The 20,681-nt window shown below is 45.7% G+C and overlaps 1 protein-coding gene across 1 annotated transcript; it reads left to right on the top strand.

Moving 5' to 3' along the window:
• Positions 1-1,921: 1,921 nt before the first annotated feature.
• On the top strand, positions 1,922-19,938 carry BCL7B (BAF chromatin remodeling complex subunit BCL7B). The gene is made up of 6 exons (XM_052654382.1): positions 1,922-2,118; positions 5,218-5,293; positions 15,351-15,447; positions 17,628-17,798; positions 18,571-18,650; positions 18,896-19,938. Exons 1-6 carry the CDS (start codon positions 2,027-2,029, stop codon positions 18,986-18,988), a joined length of 609 nt encoding a protein of 202 aa, XP_052510342.1. The 5' UTR covers positions 1,922-2,026; the 3' UTR covers positions 18,989-19,938.
• The last annotated feature ends 743 nt before the right edge of the window (positions 19,939-20,681 follow it).

Here is a 20,681-nt window from a genome sequence, read left to right as displayed (position 1 = left end):
GCCAGGGAAGTCCCAAGGGGAGACTTTTTCTTTAAAAAGAGAAGTATGTCAAGAACAGAGGGCATTTGTGCAGGCTTCAGGGAATAGTTGGCAGTTGCTCATTTTGACCACTGTCTTACATAGAGAGAGCTTCAATGGGAGGTAGGTGGGGAATGTAGGGCGAGGTGGACAAACGTGAGCGGGAATCAGGAGGATCACTGGGTCTTCAGAGCGGGGAAGGCCTGAGGAAGGTGGTGACTGACAGGGTGGGCTGGAGGAGAGAGGGGCACAGGAGGCTAATGCTGCTGGGAGGAGCAGTGGGCTGTGGAACAGAGAAGCTATAGACAGGAAACCTTGGAGGGAGAACTGGCCAGGACTTGGACAGGGTGAGAGAGAACTGCCTGGGGCTCTGTGCCTAGACCAGGGGGCCCTAAGAAGAGAACCAGAGAATTCTAGAGAGCTGGCCTCTGTCACCATACCTAGCATGCTCTGCCTTGAGTTTTCTTTCTCTGTTGCTTTCCTTATCCTCACCTAAAAGGCAGGGGGAGTGTTTTACTCATCCTTGCCTCAGTGTCCACTGCTGTAGGGCATGTAGCAGATACTCAAGATAGCTCTTTGGTTCAGTTATTTTGAATCAAGGGCTTTGAGAAACATGTGCCACCTTTGATCCCACTATTAGCAGACCCATCCTTCCCTCCACATGGTAGTTCAGCTCTTTCATTCCTCAGGCGGGCAGACACTATTCCTGGGGTCCTCATCAGCAAGATGATACGTGCTTATCGAGCCGTGATATTAGTGGATGACAGAGGGGATACAGTCATAGATGCTATGTCAGGTTCAGGGTTAGTGAGACAGTTCTCTGGCTACACAGAAGGAAGTTTCTCTACAGGTGAAAGAAGTAGCCGCTACCAAGTAATGCAAACTGTCACCTGCTTCCTTTCTGTTTCTTGAAGCGATTGCTTCAGGGCCCTATCTGCATACGGAAAGCATGAATAAATGCCTGGGGTGACAGGGGAAGACATGGAGCTGCACTGAAGACTGAATATTCACCCAAACATCTACTGAACATCTACAGCGTCTGTGGACACAGTGAGGACTTAGAGCAATTGCATCTACTGTATTCTCAAAATTCAACTTCAAGGTCATTTTTTCCCGATGCCTCTGGACACCCTTCATCTAGATTAAGGCTGCACCTTGTACAGCACTTCCCTTTAACCTAGCATTTATAAAATGGCATTTGAAATGCTTGTTTTCTGGTCTGCATGGTCTGCTCAACTGGAAGCTCTTTGAAAGCAAACCCCAATTTTGTCCTCAGCACTTTGCATGCCAACTTGCCCAGTGCAGGCATCATTTAATCAGCGACTGCTGAATTAAATGAGACTGATGTAGTGTCAAGTACGGACAAGCTGGCACCCCAGGATCTCAGGGGGAAGTCTTGTTGGAAGAGTAAGTGGTCATCAAGAAGAGAGAAGAGAATTCCAGGTGAGAACAGAGGTGTGCAAACGTTGGAAGGCATACTGAAGGTGTGAAATTCTCCATAGTTGGAGCACATTGGTGTACCTGGGGAGCGAGGGGCCCAAACAGAAGAGAGAGCAGTACAGGATAGCGTAGAACCTCAGTAACACTGGTGTCAAGTCCATAAAATATAGATTATGGTTGCAGCCTGGCCAGAGAATTAAGATATTGCTCTGGGAAAGAGCCAGAGACCCCACTGGCAGTGCCTCGCACCTCACCCTGCACACAACACGTGCTGCCAGCTGGCCCGCAGACCCTGGCTCGCTGGGGAGCCCAGTGGACTCTGAGATCCCCAGGGTGGGGCCTGTTGGGTGGGACGCCCGGGGTGGGGCACCTGGGGCGGAGCGCGCAGGCGCGCTGATGCCTCGAGCCCCAAGGGGAGGGCGGGTGCGCGCACTTCTCGCGCACGCGCGCACGGAGGGGGCGACGGCTGCGGTGACGCTGCTGCGCCGGGCGGGCGGCGGCGCGTGAGGCGCGCGATTCTCGGTGTCTTGGGAGCAGTGCCCCGGCCCCCGCCGTTCCCGCCGCCGCCATGTCGGGTCGGTCGGTCCGGGCCGAGACTCGCAGCCGGGCCAAGGATGACATCAAGAAGGTGATGGCGGCCATCGAGAAAGTGCGGAAATGGTGAGGGGCCAGGGCCCAAGGGTGCTGGTGGGGGAGGCCGCCGGCCCGGGTCCAGAGCAGCGCCGAACTGGCGGGCAGGGTGGGAGCCGACCGGCAGGCGCTTGGGGGGAGGGGGGAGCGGAGAAGGCGGGAGGAGGGAGCCGCTTGCGTCGGCGTGAGGTCAGAGGCCGCGCCGGCCGCGACCAATCAGAGGGTTTCCCGGCCCGCGGGCCCGCCCACCTCCCCCTACCCCCGGCAGCGCGGCGCGGGCGGGGAGCGGCCGGCTTCCGGCGACGCCGAGTCTGGGGGGTTTGTTTAGCTGCGGGTCCGCGCGGGCGTAGTCTCCGCGCCCGCCCGCCTGAGGAACCTTTTGCGTTCTGAACTGTCCCGTATACTAACTAACAATCTCTGAGGGGTTCCCGTTGGCCAGACTGAGCACTCTCCGTATTAAGGCGTCTGGGTTAGGTGAGAACTTTAAGGCAAGCCACCTGCCACGGGGCCAGGGAGTCAGAATAAAAATTCCTGTCTTTCTCCTAATAGGGCGCACGCCCGCGAGCTGGATAGGCATTTTCTCTTGGTGACCTGGGAGCTGTTAGTAGAAGAGTCAGGATCTCCCCCTTGTTTGGAAACGGCTCCTGTCATGTTCATTGCAGGCGCAGGCTGACCGCCTATTTTGTACCAGGAGTTCCAGTGCGTTATCACCCTAAGGTTTTACAGCCAGGTGTTTTCACCAACTTCTTGAGTACTTTTCTCTAGCTGATGGCTACCGATAACTTTTACTTTACTAATAACTTTAAAGCCGGGTAGGTGTTAGCTCCCTCCAGGAAGCCTTCTCCAAGACTTCCTGCCCTTCACCCTCCACTCCCTTTAGAGTCATTGTTACTGTTTAGTCGCTAAGTAACGTCCTACTCTTTGCGACCCCATGTAGCCCGCCAGGCTCCTCTGCCTATGGGTTTTTTCCAGGCAAGAATACTGGAGTGGGTTGCCATTTCCTTATCCAGGGTATCTTCCCAACCCAGGGATCGAACCCGCGTCTTGTGCTTTGGCAGGTGGGTTCTTGACCACTGAGCCACCTGGAAAACTGAGGGTCATCATTACCTTGGACTTTATTTGCATGTTTATTTGTCCATTTTGCTACAGGACCAAGTTCCTCATCTCTAAGGACTTAAGAATACTAGTTAAATAGTTAATGATTTTCCTTCTCCGAATCTAATGGTCTAGGTTTTGTGAAACCTAGGATTGGGCATCCCTTCCTCTTCTGTCCATCTCTCTCCTCATCTGCAGCCAAGGGCAGTTGAGCATCTTCTGTCACCTGGAACTCTGTACCCGGCTCCCTGTGATCTGTGCCTGCTTCAGGACTGGCTCAGTTCCCTGGTCCATTATTTTGTATTTTTCTCAAGTGTGAATTTTTTAGCACTCTTTTGCTTAGGAAATAATGCTTCATTGATCTCTTCTTGTCCTTAGGATAAAGACCAAAAATGATCCTTCATACCTCACTAGACTGGCTCAAACTGCCCTCTTTCGCAAGATGCTGGCCATCTTTCAGTTGGAGCCACACTACCTTTCCTTCCGCCTGGCAACTCTTCTCTACCCACTCCTTCCACTTGCCTAGTTAGTGCCTGGCTCTGCTCTGCAGTTGCTTCCTCACTGAAACCTTTCAAGAGCCCCAGTCTAAATCGGGTCCTCTCCTATTTGGAACTTTGCACAGTGGCATTAGGTTGAACCATAAGACATCTATATTTGCCTCTTTTATCTGCAGGAATGGCAGTTTAATGTGGTTGAATCTAATGATCCGGTTTCTAACTGAAATGAGTTGTGTGGTGTCTGTTCACAGTTGGAATTCAGGCTTGGGAGAGTCAGGACTGTGCATCTTGTTCCGTGTGCCCAGGACCTAGCAGAGGGTCGTAGATTAAATATTTGTTGAATAAATGAGTGGCTTGTCCAGGAATTAATTCCAGTTTCTAAGTCTTTAGTTCATTCTTCTTTCTGTTACATCACAGTCTCTATATTTTTGTGATGTCATTTGCTGAATCAAATCAATAACAGCAGTTACTTTTTTTGCTTTTTTGTGCTCACATTGGGACTCGAAACTTTGAGAAGTCACACTTCAGGCTCCCCAACTTTGGCCATCTGTAATCTGCACCCTTATTCAAGAATGTTACTTGCCTTTCCCTCCCCAGGTATGTGTGGGGAGGGGAGAACAGCTACTCGTTTTTTTTTAAGGCCTATCTCAAAAGTACCCTCTTCTGTAAAACGAAATCTTAAAGTCATCTTTTCATGGCGCTTGGCCTTCACCTCTTCCAAAAGCCAGTGTGAGGCTCAGTTCTGTTAGCTGAAAGCATCGTGTCCTGCTCCTTGGTTATTGGAATTGTGTTTCAACCCAGAGTTTCCCTGGTGGCTCAGACGATAAAGAGTCTGCCTGCAATGCGGGAGACACAGGTTTGATCCCTGGGTCGGGAAGATTCCCCTGGAGAAGGAAATGGCAACCCATTCCAGTATTCTTGCCTGGAGAATCCCATGGGTGGAGGAACCTGGTAGGCTGCAGTCCATGGGGGTCACAAACAGTCGGACACAGCTGAGCGACTAAGGCACCCAGAGTTTCACAGGAGTTTTGCCTTCCATCCTGATCTTTCAGCCTTCTTTCTTGCCGCCTTCACATATTACAATGATTTCTTTACTTATCTTTCATTGCTATGAGTTCCCAAGATAGGGATGCTATCTTATATATCCTTTATCGCCTGTAAAGCTTTGTATAATAGGACTTAATAAGATATCAGTGGGATTGAATTAATTTTGGGGAGATGAAGAAGTTATGCAAGATGGATACCTGAGTTTGCAAATGCGCTCATACTGCATACTACTGTAGTCTGTGAGGAAAAAAATGGTTTTGGTACACCATGTGAGCAGAGGTGACAGGCGGAAGGTTCAGGGCTAAAGGAATTCGATAGTGAAGTGTTTCTGGAAAGGGTGATTTTGCCTTGAAAAGTAAAGTATGATTTGACAGAGAGTTTATGAAGCATTTAAGGTTGACAACATGATCTGGTGAGAAGTAGAAAAGCACAAGTTCTGATCAGAAAATCTGTTTTATTTTATCGGTTCTGAGAAGTGTCTTTGTTTTAGGGAGAAGAAGTGGGTGACTGTGGGTGACACGTCCCTTAGGATATTTAAGTGGGTTCCTGTGACAGACAGCAAGGAGGTAAGTGTGGAAGAAAATCAAAACAACAAAAAGGTAACGTCTTCTTTCTTTCTTTCTTTGATTGCCTCTTAGCTGTTATGGGATTTATTTCCCCAGAATTGAGTTGAAAATACTTCAGGGACTCATCTGTCATTGGTCCATGCAAAGCCTCTCATTTTATTAGATTCCCCCTTCTCCCCGTTACTCCCTTTTCTTAACCCATTCCTCTTTTCCAGGGCTTGGCCAACTGCAGCCCAGGCCTGCTCCCTGTGATTCCATATAGTTTAATTTGAACACACCTGTGCCCTCTGGTTTCCTTATTTGTGGTGGCTTTTGAGTTGTAATGGTAGAGTTGAGTAGGCCATAACATCTAATGGCCTGCAAAGCCCAAGATATTTATTATTGGCCTCATAAGAAAAAGTTTGTGGACTCCTGCTGCCCACTGTAGCATATTAGATGTATTTTGTATGTATATATGCCTTTCTAATTCCCCTTCCATGATTTTATTTGTACATCTGTATATTCTTGAAAAATACATAGCTTTGTTTCATATTTGTATTTTCAAAACTTTGCATCTATATATAACATTGTGCTGTAAACCTCTTTTCTCTTTTTGTTTGAAAACTCAAACATGTTTCTATAATTGTAAATAAAATTATTATCTTTACTCTTGCATTATATTCTCTTATGTACAGTAACCACATTTATCTATACATTCCCTGAGTGATAAACTCCCAGGTTTCTCCCCCTCTTTTTATTCTAATTGTTTTTAAAAGATCTAAACTGTAAAAAGCATACAAAAGTATCTAAAACATAATGTACTATACAGGGAAAAAAATATGAAGCTAATACCCTTGTAAAAACCACCTATTTCAAAAGATAGACGTTGCTAACTCCCCTAGCAGCCTCTGAAACTTCCATCATCCCTCTTTCTCCCCTCCAGGGGAGATCAGTCTCCTTTTGCTTTTCTTACTACTTCTTTAGTCATGTGTAAACATTTCTTTATATAAACAGCATCACAAAGTATCTATTTTTGTGGGTTTGACTTTTTTGCCTAGTGTTACCTTTGTAGAGTCATCCATGTTGTCTTTGGAGCTGTTTGTTCCTTTTCCTTGATGTATGGAATTCTGTTACAGGACTGTACCATGATTTATTAATATCTTATCCATTTTCCTGTAGATGGGTATTTATTTGGATTGTCTCCAGTTTGGGATAATAGGAACAAAGCTCCTGTGAACGTTCTTATTTTGTATACAGGTCAACATATGTGCGAGTTTTCCTAGAGTATATTCCTAGGAGTAGAATTGCCAAGTCTTAGGGTATGTGTATCTTGACCTGTACCAGGAATGCCAAAGTGATTGTGCCATTGTATAGTCCCACCAGACATACCAGAGTTCTCATGGCTCCAAACCCTCATCAACAGTTGGTGTTGTTGGACTTCATGTATTAAGATACCTTGTTTTGGTTTTGATATGGTGATTAAGGGTGTAATTACTAATGAGATGGAGAACTTTTTCAGCGTCCTTTGGGATTTCCTCTTTTAGGCAGTGCCAGTTTAAGTCTGTTTGGCTTTGGTCTTTTTCTTGCAGCTTGTAGGGATTCTTTGTGTTGTGGACACATATTCTTTATTGATTGAATACTGTCTATACCTCGTTCCATTCCATGGCTGGTCTTCACCCTCTGTTTATGCAGGCTTGAGTAGCAGAAATTTTTTTAATTTTAATGTAGATAAAATAAAATCCTTTTCTTTATAGTGCTTTTAAATGTCTTAAATCTTTCTTTTTTGAGGTTACAAAGATATTTTTCCATATAATCTATAAGCTTGTTATTCTGTTCCCATTTATAATACACCTGGAATTGATTTTTGTGTATTTTGAAGTAGGGGCCCAATTTCATATTTTTCCATGTGGATATGCATTTGTGCCACCACTTGAAGAGACTGTTCTTTTCTTCTTGCTCTGTAGAACCACCTTTGCTGTGTTCAAGTATAGATATGGGTCTGTTTGTGTGTTTTGCTGCCAGGTTTTTTGGGTAGCCTGGTTGACTGTGGTGAACATCCTTCATCCATTCTCCTTGAGAACTTGTGAGAGGTTTTCTCTGGATTAGATGCCCAGGAGTGAGATTGCTCTGTTGTTGGCTGTCCATATATGATAGATTTTTTAAAGTATTTAATTAGTTAGTTAGTTGTTTGGTTGTGCTGGGTCTTAGTTGCAGCAGGCAGGATCGAGTTCCTGGATCAGGGATTGAAACCAGGGCCCCCTGCATTAGGAGTATGGATTCTAAGCCACAGGACCACCAGGGAAGTCCCATACATGATTGTTTTTACTCATTGTGGCCAGATCTCTGTCCTGAATGGCTTCCCTGGATAGTCATCTCCAGTTTCCCACGTCCTCACCAACATTTGGTATCATCTAACACCTAATTTTTTGGGCTCCAAAATCACTGCAGATGGTGATTGCAGTCATGAAATTAAAAGACTCTTAACTCCTTGGAAGGAAAGTTATGACCAACCTAGATAGCATATTCAAAAGCAGAGACATTACTTTGCCGACTAAGGTCCGTCTAGTCAAGGCTATGGTTTTTGCTGTGGTCATGTATGGATGTAGAAGTTGGATTGTGAAGAAAACTGAGCACCGAAGAATTGATGCTTTTGAACTGTGGTGTTGGAGAAGACTCTTGAGGGTCCCTTGGACTGCAAGGAGATTCAACCAGTCCATTCTGAAGGAGATCAGCCCTGGGATTTCTTTGGAAGGAATGATGCTAAAGCTGAAGCTCCAGTACTTTGGCCACCTCATGCGAAGAGTTGACTCATTGGAAAAGACTCTGATGCTGGGAGGGATTGGGGGCAGGAGGAGAAGGGGACGACAGAGGATGCGATGGCTGGATGGCATCACCGACTCTATGGACATGAGTTTGAGTGAACTCCGGGAGTTGGTGATGGTCAGGGAGGCCTGGCATGCTGCAGTTCATGGGGTCGCAAAGAGTTGGACACGACTGAGCGACTGAACTGAACACCTAATTCCTAAATCCTGTTAGTCTGGTATATGTAAAGTGGTGTCTCTTTGTTTATTCTACATTTCTCTGAACACTAAGGGAGGTTGATAATTTTATCTCTTCAGATTTCCTTTTTATACATTTAGATTTCCTCTTCTCTGATGTCTTCTTTCTTTTTTTTTTTTTTTATTGGCTGTGTGGCTTTGCGGGATCTTAGTTCCCCAACCAGGGATTAAACTCAGGCCCTCAGCAGTGAAAGCGTAGAGTCCTACTAACCACTGGACCACCAGGGAATTCCCCTCTGATTTCTTAAATTTTCCTTATTCTTATATTGGACTTCCTGTCTTTACTTTTGTGATTTGCATTGATTCTTTTATGTTATAGATACAGAAAACTCGAATTAGTTTTGTACATGGCAGTTGTCTTTGTCTAACATGTCACATATGACAACTTTGTCAGTGAAAGAAAGTGAAAGTGAAGTCGCTCAGTTGTGTCCGACTCTTTGCAACCCTATGGACTGTAGCCCACCAGGCTCCTCAGTCCATGGAATTTTCCAGGCAAGATTACTGGAGTGGGTTGCCATTTCTTTCTCCAGCGGATTTAATTTTTTTCTGTCAAGTTAACTTTTTCCTTCTGATTTTTACTTCCAGGGTGATGTTTCAAAATTATTCTCCATTTCCTGGTTATAGAGGACTTATGCATCTTCTGCTAGCTTTTTAATTTTAACTTTCATTTTTAGACCTTTAATCCGTGTAGGTTTTTTGTGTTTTTTTTTTTAAATGGTGAAGATAAGAATCTAATTTTAATTTCCTTCATATCATGAGCCACTACCTCTAATACTGGTCACTCCATAATCTGTCCTTTTTCACTGGTATGTGATGTCATCCCTATTGTAGGCTGTATTCACATGGTTTTGTTTTTGAGCTTTCCATTTTTTTGTTGTTATTTTATCTGTTTCTGTGCTAGATTTATTTACTGTGCTTTTAGAGTGTCTTCATGTTAAGTAGGGTGAGTTTTCTCTCTTGTAGGTTTTTGGAAAGATAGTCTACCAGAATGAAAAATTCCCTCCTCTTTTTACTTTTTTAAGGCTTATTAAAAATCATGAATAGATAATTTGGACTTCATCCAGCTGCTTTTCCTGCGTTTCCTTTAATGTTCATGGGATGTTCGTCCTTTAATCTATTAAAGTGATGAATTTCTGATGTTTGAACCATTGCATTCTTAAGACACATTCTACTTGGACATGCCTTTCTTCTTTTTTTTTGTTACATTCAGTTCACAGATAATTGAGGTATTTGCATCTGGTTTGTAAACTGGTCTGTAATTTTCTTTCTTATGCTATCTTTACCTTGTTTACACCAGCGTCCTAAAACAAATTGGGCAGTTTCCCCTCTTTTGATTTCTAGAACAACTTGCATAAAATGAAGGCCCTACCTTTAGTACTTTCTGGGTCTTTCTGGGTCTTTGGTGGCAGGAGAGGTGTTGATTATCATTACAGTGGCTCTCATCGTGATTGATGTATTTAGGTTTTCCTTTTTTCTGTACTTATTTTGCTGTTTTGTGTCTTTTCCAAAAAACGTTACCATTTCAAGTAGGGGATTATTTCTCTAATGGGGGACAGTGCTGAGTCTTCACCCTTACCCACTTCCCCAAGAGTGTTTAGAAAAGAGGCAAGGCACTGTTTGGTTGGCCAGCCATGCTAAGCTTTTGGCAACACATGAGTCAGTCCTGTGCAGTGAAGAATTAATCAGCCTGTCCAGAAGGCCAGCAGTACCCCTGCTGACGAACACTGATCAGTTTTCATGTGTACTGCTGTGTAGTCATTTATACTATCCTTTTGTACTTTAAAGTCTCTGTTGGTAATTATTTTGTCTTTTTCACATTTGTTATTTTTTTCCATGTAACATGGTCCTAAAATCTTTATTAAAAGAATCACTATGTAATTTTTGTTCATCTTTCTTTCATTTTGCTTTGTTCTCTATTTGATTAATTTTTGCCCTGGTTATTTTCGATTTTTGTTTTATTCTGTTTTTCCACTTCTTGTGTTGAACACTTAGCACTTTTTTTCTGGTTTTTCTTTGCTTTTTTTTTTTTGCAGCCCATTTCACTTCTTAGTTACCTCCCACAGATTTGGACATACATGAGTGTCACGATGTCGTGATGGTGTAAGATTTAGCTGTGAGATTTTCATAGCTTTCTCTTTGGTTTCCCCTTTAACCCAAAGGTTATTTAATAGAATGATATTTAGTTTTTAGATATGTGAGGTTTTTGAAAGCTGTCCTTTTAAAATTGGTGCTCTGATTCTATGGAATTGGTAGGGTATTTGTTCTTTGGGATTACTGGGACTTTTTTTGTGATCTGATCTGTAATTGAATTGTGGGCAGTTCACTTATAATTAAAACAGATATATACTCTGGATATGAAATTAAACAATTGAAGGATTTGTTACGTTTTCCAAATCTTCTGTATCTTTGCTCATCTTTGTATGGTTCACTCTATATGTTTCTGAAAAGAGTGTGTGAAATTGTTGGTTTGTTTGCTTCTTCATGGTCTCAGTTCAGTTCAGTTTCTCAGTCATGTCCGACTCTTTGTGACCCCATGAACCACAGCACGCCAGGCCTCCCTGTCCATCACCAACCCCCGGAGTCCACCCAAACCCATGTCCATCAAGTCAGTGATGCCATCCAACCATCTCATCCTCTGTCGTCCGCTTCTCCTGCCCTCAGTCTTTCCCAGCATCAGGGTCTTTTCAAATGAGTCAGCTCTTTGTATCCTTCATGGTCTATGAGTCACTTATCCTTTGTACTTTGAAGCTCTATTTTTGATACATGTATGTTTATGATTCCTACCTCACCTTGACCTGTTCCTCCTTTTACCAGTAGGTAATGTCCTTCTTTGTCCCTTTCTCACCTCAAATTCTGTTTTATCTGATACTACACTTTATATCCCATGTTCTTTTGATTTGTATTTGCCTGGTATGTCTTGTAATACTGTTTTTCCCCGTTTTACATTTTTCTGCTTGTTGGGCATATTAGGATTAGGTTTAGCTGTGGGTGACGGAAAACTCAAAATAGCAGTGGTTTAAAGCAGTTATTTTGTTCTTAGAGAAACAGAAGTATGCAGTCCAGGACTGATGTGGTAATTTTGTTCTAAGAGTCCCCAGGGACCCAGGTTTCTGGCAGCCTCTCTATTCCTTTTGTTTTTAAATTTGCTTTTAAGGGAGTAATGGTTTTATTCATTTTACGTTGTTTCTGTTGTGGGAAAATACACATATCATGAAGTTTACCGTCTTAACCTCTTGAGCATGTACAGTTCAGTAGTGTTGAGTGCATTCACCTTGTATAACCCGTCTCTGAAACTCTTTGTCTTGCAGAGGTAAAAAACTCTGTACCCATTAAATAATTCCCCATTCCTCTGTTCTTGTTTGACCTTATATTCCTCCAAGTTTGAGCTCCAGTCTTCATTCAGCATATTCAAGTTCAAGGCAGTTAAGAGAGTGGAAGGGTTGGCAAATAGTGTTTTCATGAATTTAAGGAGTTTCCCAGAAGTCTCCTTAAGATGTATATACTAAGTGTTCATAATAGCTGTGGCATGTCTAGGTGCCAGAAAGGCTGGGAAAGTGTGACCACCTAAAAATTCTATTTCTGTGGACAAGGATTTCAATCATAATGCACTTTCCTTTTATTTTTTTCCTCTTCACCTCATGGTGACTAGACAGATTTTCTTCTGCTGATCTGGAAGTTCTACATTCTATTTTTAATCTTCTTATTGGCAACTTCCAACCTAATAAGACTTACACTAATTTTCCATATCAATGTATAAAGCTTATCAAATTCTGTATTTTTCCTCTGAGCCTCTGGTCTCCATCGCCTCCCTCCCCCAACCCTTTCATCCCTACCCTGTCCTTTGTTTTAAATAGAATTTCATCTTTTTTTGGCCACACTGTGTGGCTTGTGGGATCTCAGTTCCCTGGCCAGGGACTGAACCCTGGTCAAAGCACTGGGCGCCTGGAATACTAGCCACTGGGCCACCAGGGAACTCCATAAATGGAACATCCTGTAATGTTGACATCTAGCTTCATTTCTTAACTTTTAGTTTGTTTCATCTCTTTATCCTTTCTTTATATATTCTGACTTCTTCATCTAGTTTTTGCTCATTAATATTTTCTTCAGCTCTTACCTATTTCTGCTAATAAACTCATTCACCTAATTTTTACTTTGAACAATTTCATTACTCATACCAGATATCCTTGGCGGTGGTTCAGAATGACTTTCCCGTGTCCTCCTTGTCTTTCTGGGAGACTTGCCATATTTTACTTAAATTCTTCGGTCCTGTCAGTGCACTTTTCCTGGTACAGCTTGCTCTGTTAATTGTCTTTCATGGGGCCTGTTTTCCTCCAGTGTCTGGTTAGTTTTCTCTGTGCACTCATCTTTTCCTTTCGACTTTGAGCTGTGTTGGCTAGAAAGAAACATGTAACTGAAGGGAGAACGTAAGCTAAGCTCTGTGCTTTCTCCTCTAAATAGTGGAGGGGATGAGATTAGCCTTGGGCTTCAGCCTTTCCCTTTCCCTCCTCTCATCTCCTGCTGTCTCCCAGGGAGCTCTCTAGTACCAGTCTCCACACGCTGCCTTTATCTGCGAGCAGCCATCCTCGCCGAGTCCATGGAGCCGGTGGGTGAAAGTTAGAGGGGCTCTGGGGCCACCCTTTGTTTTTCATCTGCCCTTGGCTCTGGTGATGCCAGTACCATACAGGCCATAGGTCAGGCTGCTCGATCTCGTGTGGGGAGGACACTGCCGACGCCCCCTTCCCCATTGTTCACACAGAAGCCCCTGGCCCTTTCCTATTTCCTTTTTTTCCTCTTGTGCCATGCAGCATATGGGATCTCACTTCCTCAACCAGGGATCAGATTTGCCCCTCCTGCGTAGGAAGCGCAGAATCTTAACCACTGGACCTGGGGGACATCCCCCTTTGCTATTTCAGGTTCTGCTTGTCCGGGACTCAGCTCCCTTTGTCTCTCCAACGGACTTCTCACAGTGTTCGTATTGGTTTCTGGGCTGGACCCTGAGGTCCATTGGTTTATCTACCTTCCAGTGGTTTGTGGTAGTGTGCCAGCTTCGAAGGTACTAGCATAGACCTGTTAGGTTAGGAAAAATCGAAAATGATCAAATTGGTAAAGAATACATGAAGGATGTAAGGGAGTGGGACACTGCTGATGGGAGAATAAACTGGGACAGACTTTCTACAGGTTGATCATATATGTATAAAAGCTTAATTAACCAGATGTTGGGAATCCTTTCACAATATATACACATATCAAATTACCCCAGGATATACTTTAAATATTGTACAGTTTTATTTGTCAGTTATACCTCAGTAAAGCTGAGAGTGTGTGTGTGGGGGAGCCTTCAAAATGTTTATGCCTGTGATCTAGAAGTTTTACCTCTAGACATTTATCCTCAGGACGTAATCGTGATGTGTACAGGGTACATCTGCAGTGTTGAGTATTCCAGTATCGTTCGTGGTATTTAAAAATTGCAAGCAAAAGGAAGATCTTAGCTGTAAAGAATTAAGTTATTGTGCACCTGTATATTGTACGGCTTTTTTACGCTTTTAAAAGATGGTCTAAAAAACTACTTAATGGCATAGAAAAACGTTTTTAATGTGATGAGTTGGGGTGGGGCGCAAGTTATACTGAATCACGCTCCATTTCGTACAGTTACATGTTTCGGGTATCTCTGGTTGTGCAGGTGATTTTCATCTCTTTTCCTGTATTTTCAGAACTTCTTATAGTGAATGGATGTTTTACGTGAGCACAGAATCATTGAACTAAGGAGAGATCAGGGAAAAATAACAGTAACACCAAAAGTTGGCATGGGTGCTGTGACGCTCATACTCCAAATGTATTGCCAGCCTTCTGGTAGAGAGTAGGGAGGCACAGGGTATTTTAAGAGAAATATGTTTATACTTTCTGATCTAGAAGATTGTGTGTGTGTGTGTGTGTGTGTGTGTGTGAATTTAGCCAAATAATCCAGGAAAAATAAAAGGTAAGCATTGTAGATTTATTTCTACTAGTACTAAACAAACACAGTCCTAAATAAGGTGAAGCTAAATGTCTGCTAGTTGAGTAGTGATTGAGTGAGTATGATACCTGGAATATTATGCAGCCAGTAAAAATCATGTTTAGGTAGCCTCTGTAGTTAAGTGGTAAAGTGTAATTGCACTGAAATTATGTCTGCATATAAAACATGAAGGGAAGGACTACATACATCTATATGTGCAGTTAACTTATTGCTGAGTTACGACTGAGAGTATTCACAAAAACTAAGCTGTGTTACCAGTGCAGTGCATGTACGATGAAGTGACAAGTATGTGAAGTATGGATTAGTAAGTTTGGGGTTGTCCAGATTTGAAATTCCAGCTGTGAGGATGCTCTCATTTGCAAATGCTTGGGCTGGTGATTGCCTTTCCTGTGGGCTGGTATGTTGCAAGCTAGTGCTTACCTTCCACTGTGGTTCCCCACCCATGTGACTTGCATCCCGCCTAAAGGCAGAGGTGGACATGGGAGGTCACTGTGAGTGGAGGGGGTGGATTGGTCAGAAGAAGAGCTTGCAGGGGCTCCTTGTCCTGTCCCTGCTCACATTACATATAAAGTGACTCCTTCCTTTGTCTAGTCAAAGGGCCTTTCTTCTTTCACTTTTTACCCCTAGCTGTGCTCCTGAACAGCGATCTTTCTCAAGTGAGTATTTTGTAATTCTCACCCATCCATGTAGGGAAGGATCAAGCAGAGCATTCTGATCAGGGCAGAAAGCAGGAGGGTCCCACAGAGAACTCCAGTGGAAGCAGATGTATATAGCTGCCTCTCTCTTGTGAGTCATGAGATTAGCGCTGGAAGGGTCCATTTTACTGAAAGAGCCACTGAGGCATGGGGACACCTTGTCCAGGATCCTGTTATTCCTCGGGTCTTAAAACCACCGTTGTTCCTCATGTCCCTAATCCAGACCTCTGTGGTGTCTCAGCACCTTCTTTCTCTCTCTCAGTGAGTCTTCTGCTTGGCTCTGTCATATTCCTCTTTTTTTCCTTTTCTAGAAAGAAAAGTCAAAATCGAACAGTTCCGCAGCCCGGGAACCTAATGGCTTTCCCTCTGATGCCTCAGCCAATTCCTCTCTCCTTCTTGAATTCCAGGGTGAGTTGCATCCTCATGTCTTCCTTGCAGGAAAATGAACATTTAGATGACCCATCAATAATCCGAAGACTAGTCTGTGTGTCATTTCAGTGCCCACAGTTTTGCTGGTATCTTGCTGGGCACCTGACAGAAGTCTTTGCATTTCAACTTCACAGTAACCCTGCAGGACAGATGAGTCTCCTCACTTTCCAGTTAAGGAAACTGAGGCTCAGGGAGGCGAGGTTCCATGTCTGAAGTTAGTCGCTCGTAAGTGAGGACCCGTGGTAGGTCCTGGTTTTCTGGATCAGAAGCTCTGTTCTTTAGACTGTGCATCTGATGAGAGCACTTCAGAGGAGCGCCTCCCCGACTCCACCCCCAGGCTGGGGCGTCTGTCTGCCTACACTTAGGCCAAGCTCTGCCTCCTAAACCAGTCTTCGGTAGACGTATGGCCTGAGTCAGCACTGCACTGAGAACTCTACCTTGTATACCTTGTGGCAGTTACTGCTTATGAAGCACTATCACTTCAGCGTCTCCTTTTTACACTTGCATCAGCCTGGGATATAAACCAGGCAGTTACCGTCATCCCGATTTAAGGAAACTGATACTTGGAGAAGAAAAGTATCTACTTAAGCTGAAGAGTGACAGAACTTTATTGTTTCGTATAATAAAATGCTGCTTCCGTTTTAGTGTAGAAGATAGTGGTCATTGCAAGATGAAGACTAGAAAAGGCTTACGATTTTATCTTTGGAGCTAGACTGGGAACAACCAGGTATCCCCTCCTTCCCTCTCCCCTAACCGCCCCCCCCCCAAGGTTCGAGTGGTACAGAAGAGACTACAGGGGGACAGTTCTCCAGCTGCGCGTGAGCTGTCCCCGTAGCATAAAGCTCCGGGAGACACGGAAGGCTCCACTTCTTCAGCCTGGCCACCTTCTCACCCTTTTCACGCAGTGAACGTGTAATGCGCTCCTGCCGGGTGCCAGGTCCTGTGTACTGTGCTGGAGACTCAAGGACCCGTGAGCCACAGAGCCTGCCTGCACCGGGTGTAACGGAGGGAGACCAGTGTGTAACATAGTAAATGCAGGTGTGCACAGGAAGCAGCAGGAGCATAAGAGGGGGTGGTCGTGCCCACCCAAGGGCGCTTGGGACCCAGGGCTCTGCAGAGGAGAGGATGCCTGAGCTGCCCGTTGGCAGGCGTCGGGGCTTTACAGGAAGACAGGAAGGAGCACGTCATACCAGACACGGTGCTGGTAGCTGCTCTTAGGTTTGGGTCCGACCTGGCTGGAGCCAAGGGTACGCGGGAAGAGCTTTTGGCAGGCAGTGAGCCTGGAGATTCAAGCAGTGTGTAGGATGTGATAGGGCCCTCTAGTAGGCAGCAGGGAACCACAGAAGGGTTTAGAAAGTTCACTCTGGCAGTGGTGTGAGGTCCCTGGCGGGGAGGCTGAGACCCAAGGAACAGCAGCTGGATGGCTGTTGCCAGAGCCCAGGCCTGAGCTGAGGCAGTGGAGGAGGAAGGAGTGGACACACCTGGCATCAGAGCAGTAGGACGGGTCCGATTTGGTGACTGGCTCCCCAGCTGGGGGAGGGGAAGGAATTGTTGAGTTGGTTTTTAACTTAGGTGGTGACTTTAAGCCTTCAATAGCATTTCCCAGGTGGGATCCAGTGGTCCATGAGGCAGTGAGGCAGAGCCTGGGCAGGTGCAAGGCCTGAGCTGACCACCTCCAGACCCTGTCGCCCTCCTTCAGATAGTTGAGAATGCCAGACAGATTGTCATTTTCTACACCTCTCGTGAGAAAGGTTGAGAGGCAGAGCCACATCCCTCCATTCACTGGATTGTGAGAAAATACCAGATTCCAGCTATAATTAGTGGATACTAAAGAAGGGACTCATATGCTTATATTAACCTTCCTGACATATAAATGTTGCATAAACTTAAAGATTCTGGCTGCATCCGGTGGTGCTTAGAATATATGTCATAAAATAACATGTGCTTAAATTCGTCAATTTAGATTCTGTTGGTCATTTGCGGTGTGCAGAAGCCCTGGGAATGCCTGCCCTTGGTTTAGGGGCTGTTTGCAGCTGTGATTGGTATGTGCCCAGCTGTGTCCACGCTGTCTGAAGAGACCCCAGGCCCTTGGCTCTGTACTGGGTCCTCCTTGAGTGTGACCGTCCTCAGCCATTGCCTTTGTCGTGTTTGATTTTCAGATGAAAACAGCAACCAGAGTTCCGTGTCTGATGTCTATCAGCTCAAGGTGGACAGTAGCACCAACTCGAGCCCCAGCCCCCAGCAGAGTGAGTCCCTGAGCCCTGCGCACACCTCTGACTTCCGCACAGATGACTCCCAGCCCCCCACGCTGGGCCAAGAGATCCTTGAGGGTGAGTCTTCCCTGGCCCAGGACGTGTGTCTTGGAGGGGCCGTGCTCTTGCTTTCGATCTTTTTAAGAGTCACAGGTTAGAGACAGTGCCTCAGAGCTGGCAGCTTCAAGCCATTTGTCCGTTGTTTGAGGCTCTTTTGGGGAATGGTTGTATTTTCCCCTTTCACAGAATGATGGAAAGAAACAGCAACACGATTGAGTGCCAGGCTGTCCGCAAGGAAGGCACTTTTCATATTTGAGGCCTGGTATGAGTCTCGGGTTTCCCTGGTGGCTCAGCAGTAAAGAATCTGCCTCCAGTGCAAGAGATGCGGGTTTGATCCCTAGGTTGGGAAGATCCCCTAGAGAAGGAAATGGCAACCCACTCCAGTATTCTTGCTGGGAAATCCCACAGAGGAGCCTGGCGGGCTGCAGTCCATGGGGCCATAAAAGAGTTGGACACAACTTAGTGACTAAAACAGCAAACAGGGTTCTCCTTCAAAGCCTGTGGAATAGTGACTGTTGCCTCCATGTTATCGATGAGGAAGCTGTCTTAAAAAGTTCAGTTGCTTGGCCACGATCCCACAGCTGGTGGAACTGCCTGATTTGTTTCATTCCTTCTAACTTCGGAGTTAGTGCCCTTTGTACTGGATTCTGCAAATTTCTTCTTAGAACGTATGTTGATTCTATAACCAGTGGATACCCCTTCTCCAAGGCGCCTCTCAGGAACACTCCCCCAGCCTGGGGGGTCTCTGGTCCCAGCAGGCCCTGCAGTTACACTGACCTTGCTTTTTTAGAGCCCTCCCTGCCTGCCTCGGAAGTTGCTGATGAACCTCCGACCCTCACGAAGGAAGAACCAGTTCCTCTAGAGACACAGGTAAGGAGATGCTTTGGGTTTCCTAGTTTCTAAGGGAAATGTCAGGGCTCTGTTGATGTGCACGGGCTCTCTAGTATGGGAGGGATGTAGTGGGGGTGGGGAGGCAGCGACGGATGCTGGTTAGAAGGTTAGGAGGTAGGGAAGAGGTCCTGTGATCTGTGAGACAGTCGGGGTTGTGATTAGGGTGGAAGGGGAGGTCTGCTTCAGAGGGATGCCCTGTCATTCCATGCTCTGGCTGCGTCTAGATTGCTGAGGAAGAGGAAGACTCAAGTGCCCCTCCCTTGAAACGCTTCTGTATGGACCAGCCTGCAGTGCCGCAGACAGCGTCGGAAAGCTAGCACCACCCTGGCGCCCTTCACCTCCAGGCCCCATGCCTCTATTTATTGCATTCTGGTTCTGGCTGTGCTGTGTTTCTGGGGTAAGGGCGAGCACCGGGGTCCAGAGCCTGCACCTCAGAGCCTTCTGGGCTGGAATGCGGACGCGGGACCTGGGGTTGTAGCATCATCTTCCCGTCCCTGGCACCTGTGTCTGCCTGATCCTGAGAAGAGGAGCACTCCTGTCCTCTTTGCACCCCAAGGAGGCTGGCGCCTCAGCCGCTCCAGGATCATCTGTCACCTCCAGTAGCAGTCTCTGCTCCACAGCCTCTGGACTGAGCTGCTGGTGCTTCTGCAAGAGGAAAGAGGGGGGGAAGGCACCCTCCAGAGAAGAGCGTGCCGAGGGCTAACTTGAACTTGAATGGAGACTGTAGATTCATGGACTTGCCCATAGGGCTAAGGACCCTGTAGGCTGCTGTTGGAGAATGCCTGAGTAGACTCTGGAGGGAAGGGAAGGGCTTAACTCCACACGACGGCAGAAAAGTCCCACCTAGACTTCATGCTGTCCTGGCACTTGTACCCATTCCTGAGGCCATCCTGCCTCTCGTGGGCTCTCTGGCTGCTGACAGTCCTTTGTCCCCCACTGTAACCACCCCCTTCCCCCAACACACACACACGCACATACTCGCAGCTGTTTCCACCTGGACATTTCATTTCAGTATCCCCCTGCCTCCTGCCATGGTCCCCAGCTCTCCTGCCGCAGACTCTGCCCCAGCGAGAATTTGAGGTTCTGACAGTACTCATCCCCACAGTACTCCTTCAGCCCAGACTTTCTAGAAAGTTCCCTTTTCTTTGAAATCTGCATGTTTCATCGAACCTTGTGATTTTATTTTTTGTTTTAAAAAAGTTTAAGAAAATGGAAACACAACGGTGAGTGAAGACATATTTTAGCACTGAATAGAATATTTTTAAAATTAAACTATTTGAAATATGTCTGGTTGGCAGCTGAGTGTGTCATTCTTGAGGGTTGTGGGGGCAGGGGCTGGTGGTGATGGTGGCTGAGTGCTTGTGAAGTCACTGCGGGCTGGGCCCTGCCGGTTGTCTTGACTCCCACAGAGTGACTTCAATGAAAATGATTGGGAGACTCTGTTTGAGGTTGTCACATCCTTTGAGTTATACTTCTGCCCCTGTGTACCTGGGATGTGTTTCCCACAGCTCCAGATCCTTAGGTGGCTGACTCTTTAAGTTTTTCCTTTAACTTTTTATTGTGGTAACCAATACACAATGATAGAATTTGCCATTTTAAACATTTTAAAGTACACAGTTCAGTGGCACCAAGTGGATTCACAGCAACACACAATCATTACCACTCTACAGCTCCAGATGTTTTCATTGCCTCAAGCAGAAACCCGCACCCATTAAACCCTCACTTCCCACTTGCCCCTCCCCCAAGGCAATGGAGGGAAGGGAAATAATAAAAGACAGTGGATTTGGGATGTTCTGAGGTTGAGGAACCAACAGGACAAGCCGGAAAAGACCAGCCAGAAGCTGAAACTGTAGGGACTTCCCTTGCCATCCAGTTGTTAGGATTCCAGACTGCTGCTACAGGAGACATAGGTTTGATCCTAGGTCAGGGAACTATATCCTCTTAAGTTGCATGGCACAATGAAAAAAAGTGACAGAAGCTGAAACTGCCTAATCAAGGGTTTAGGTCCGT

This window comes from Budorcas taxicolor, chromosome 2 (assembly GCF_023091745.1).
Source record: "Budorcas taxicolor isolate Tak-1 chromosome 2, Takin1.1, whole genome shotgun sequence".
Lineage (NCBI taxonomy): Eukaryota > Metazoa > Chordata > Mammalia > Artiodactyla > Bovidae > Budorcas > Budorcas taxicolor.
This window is presented reverse-complemented; position numbering and strand designations above follow the sequence as displayed.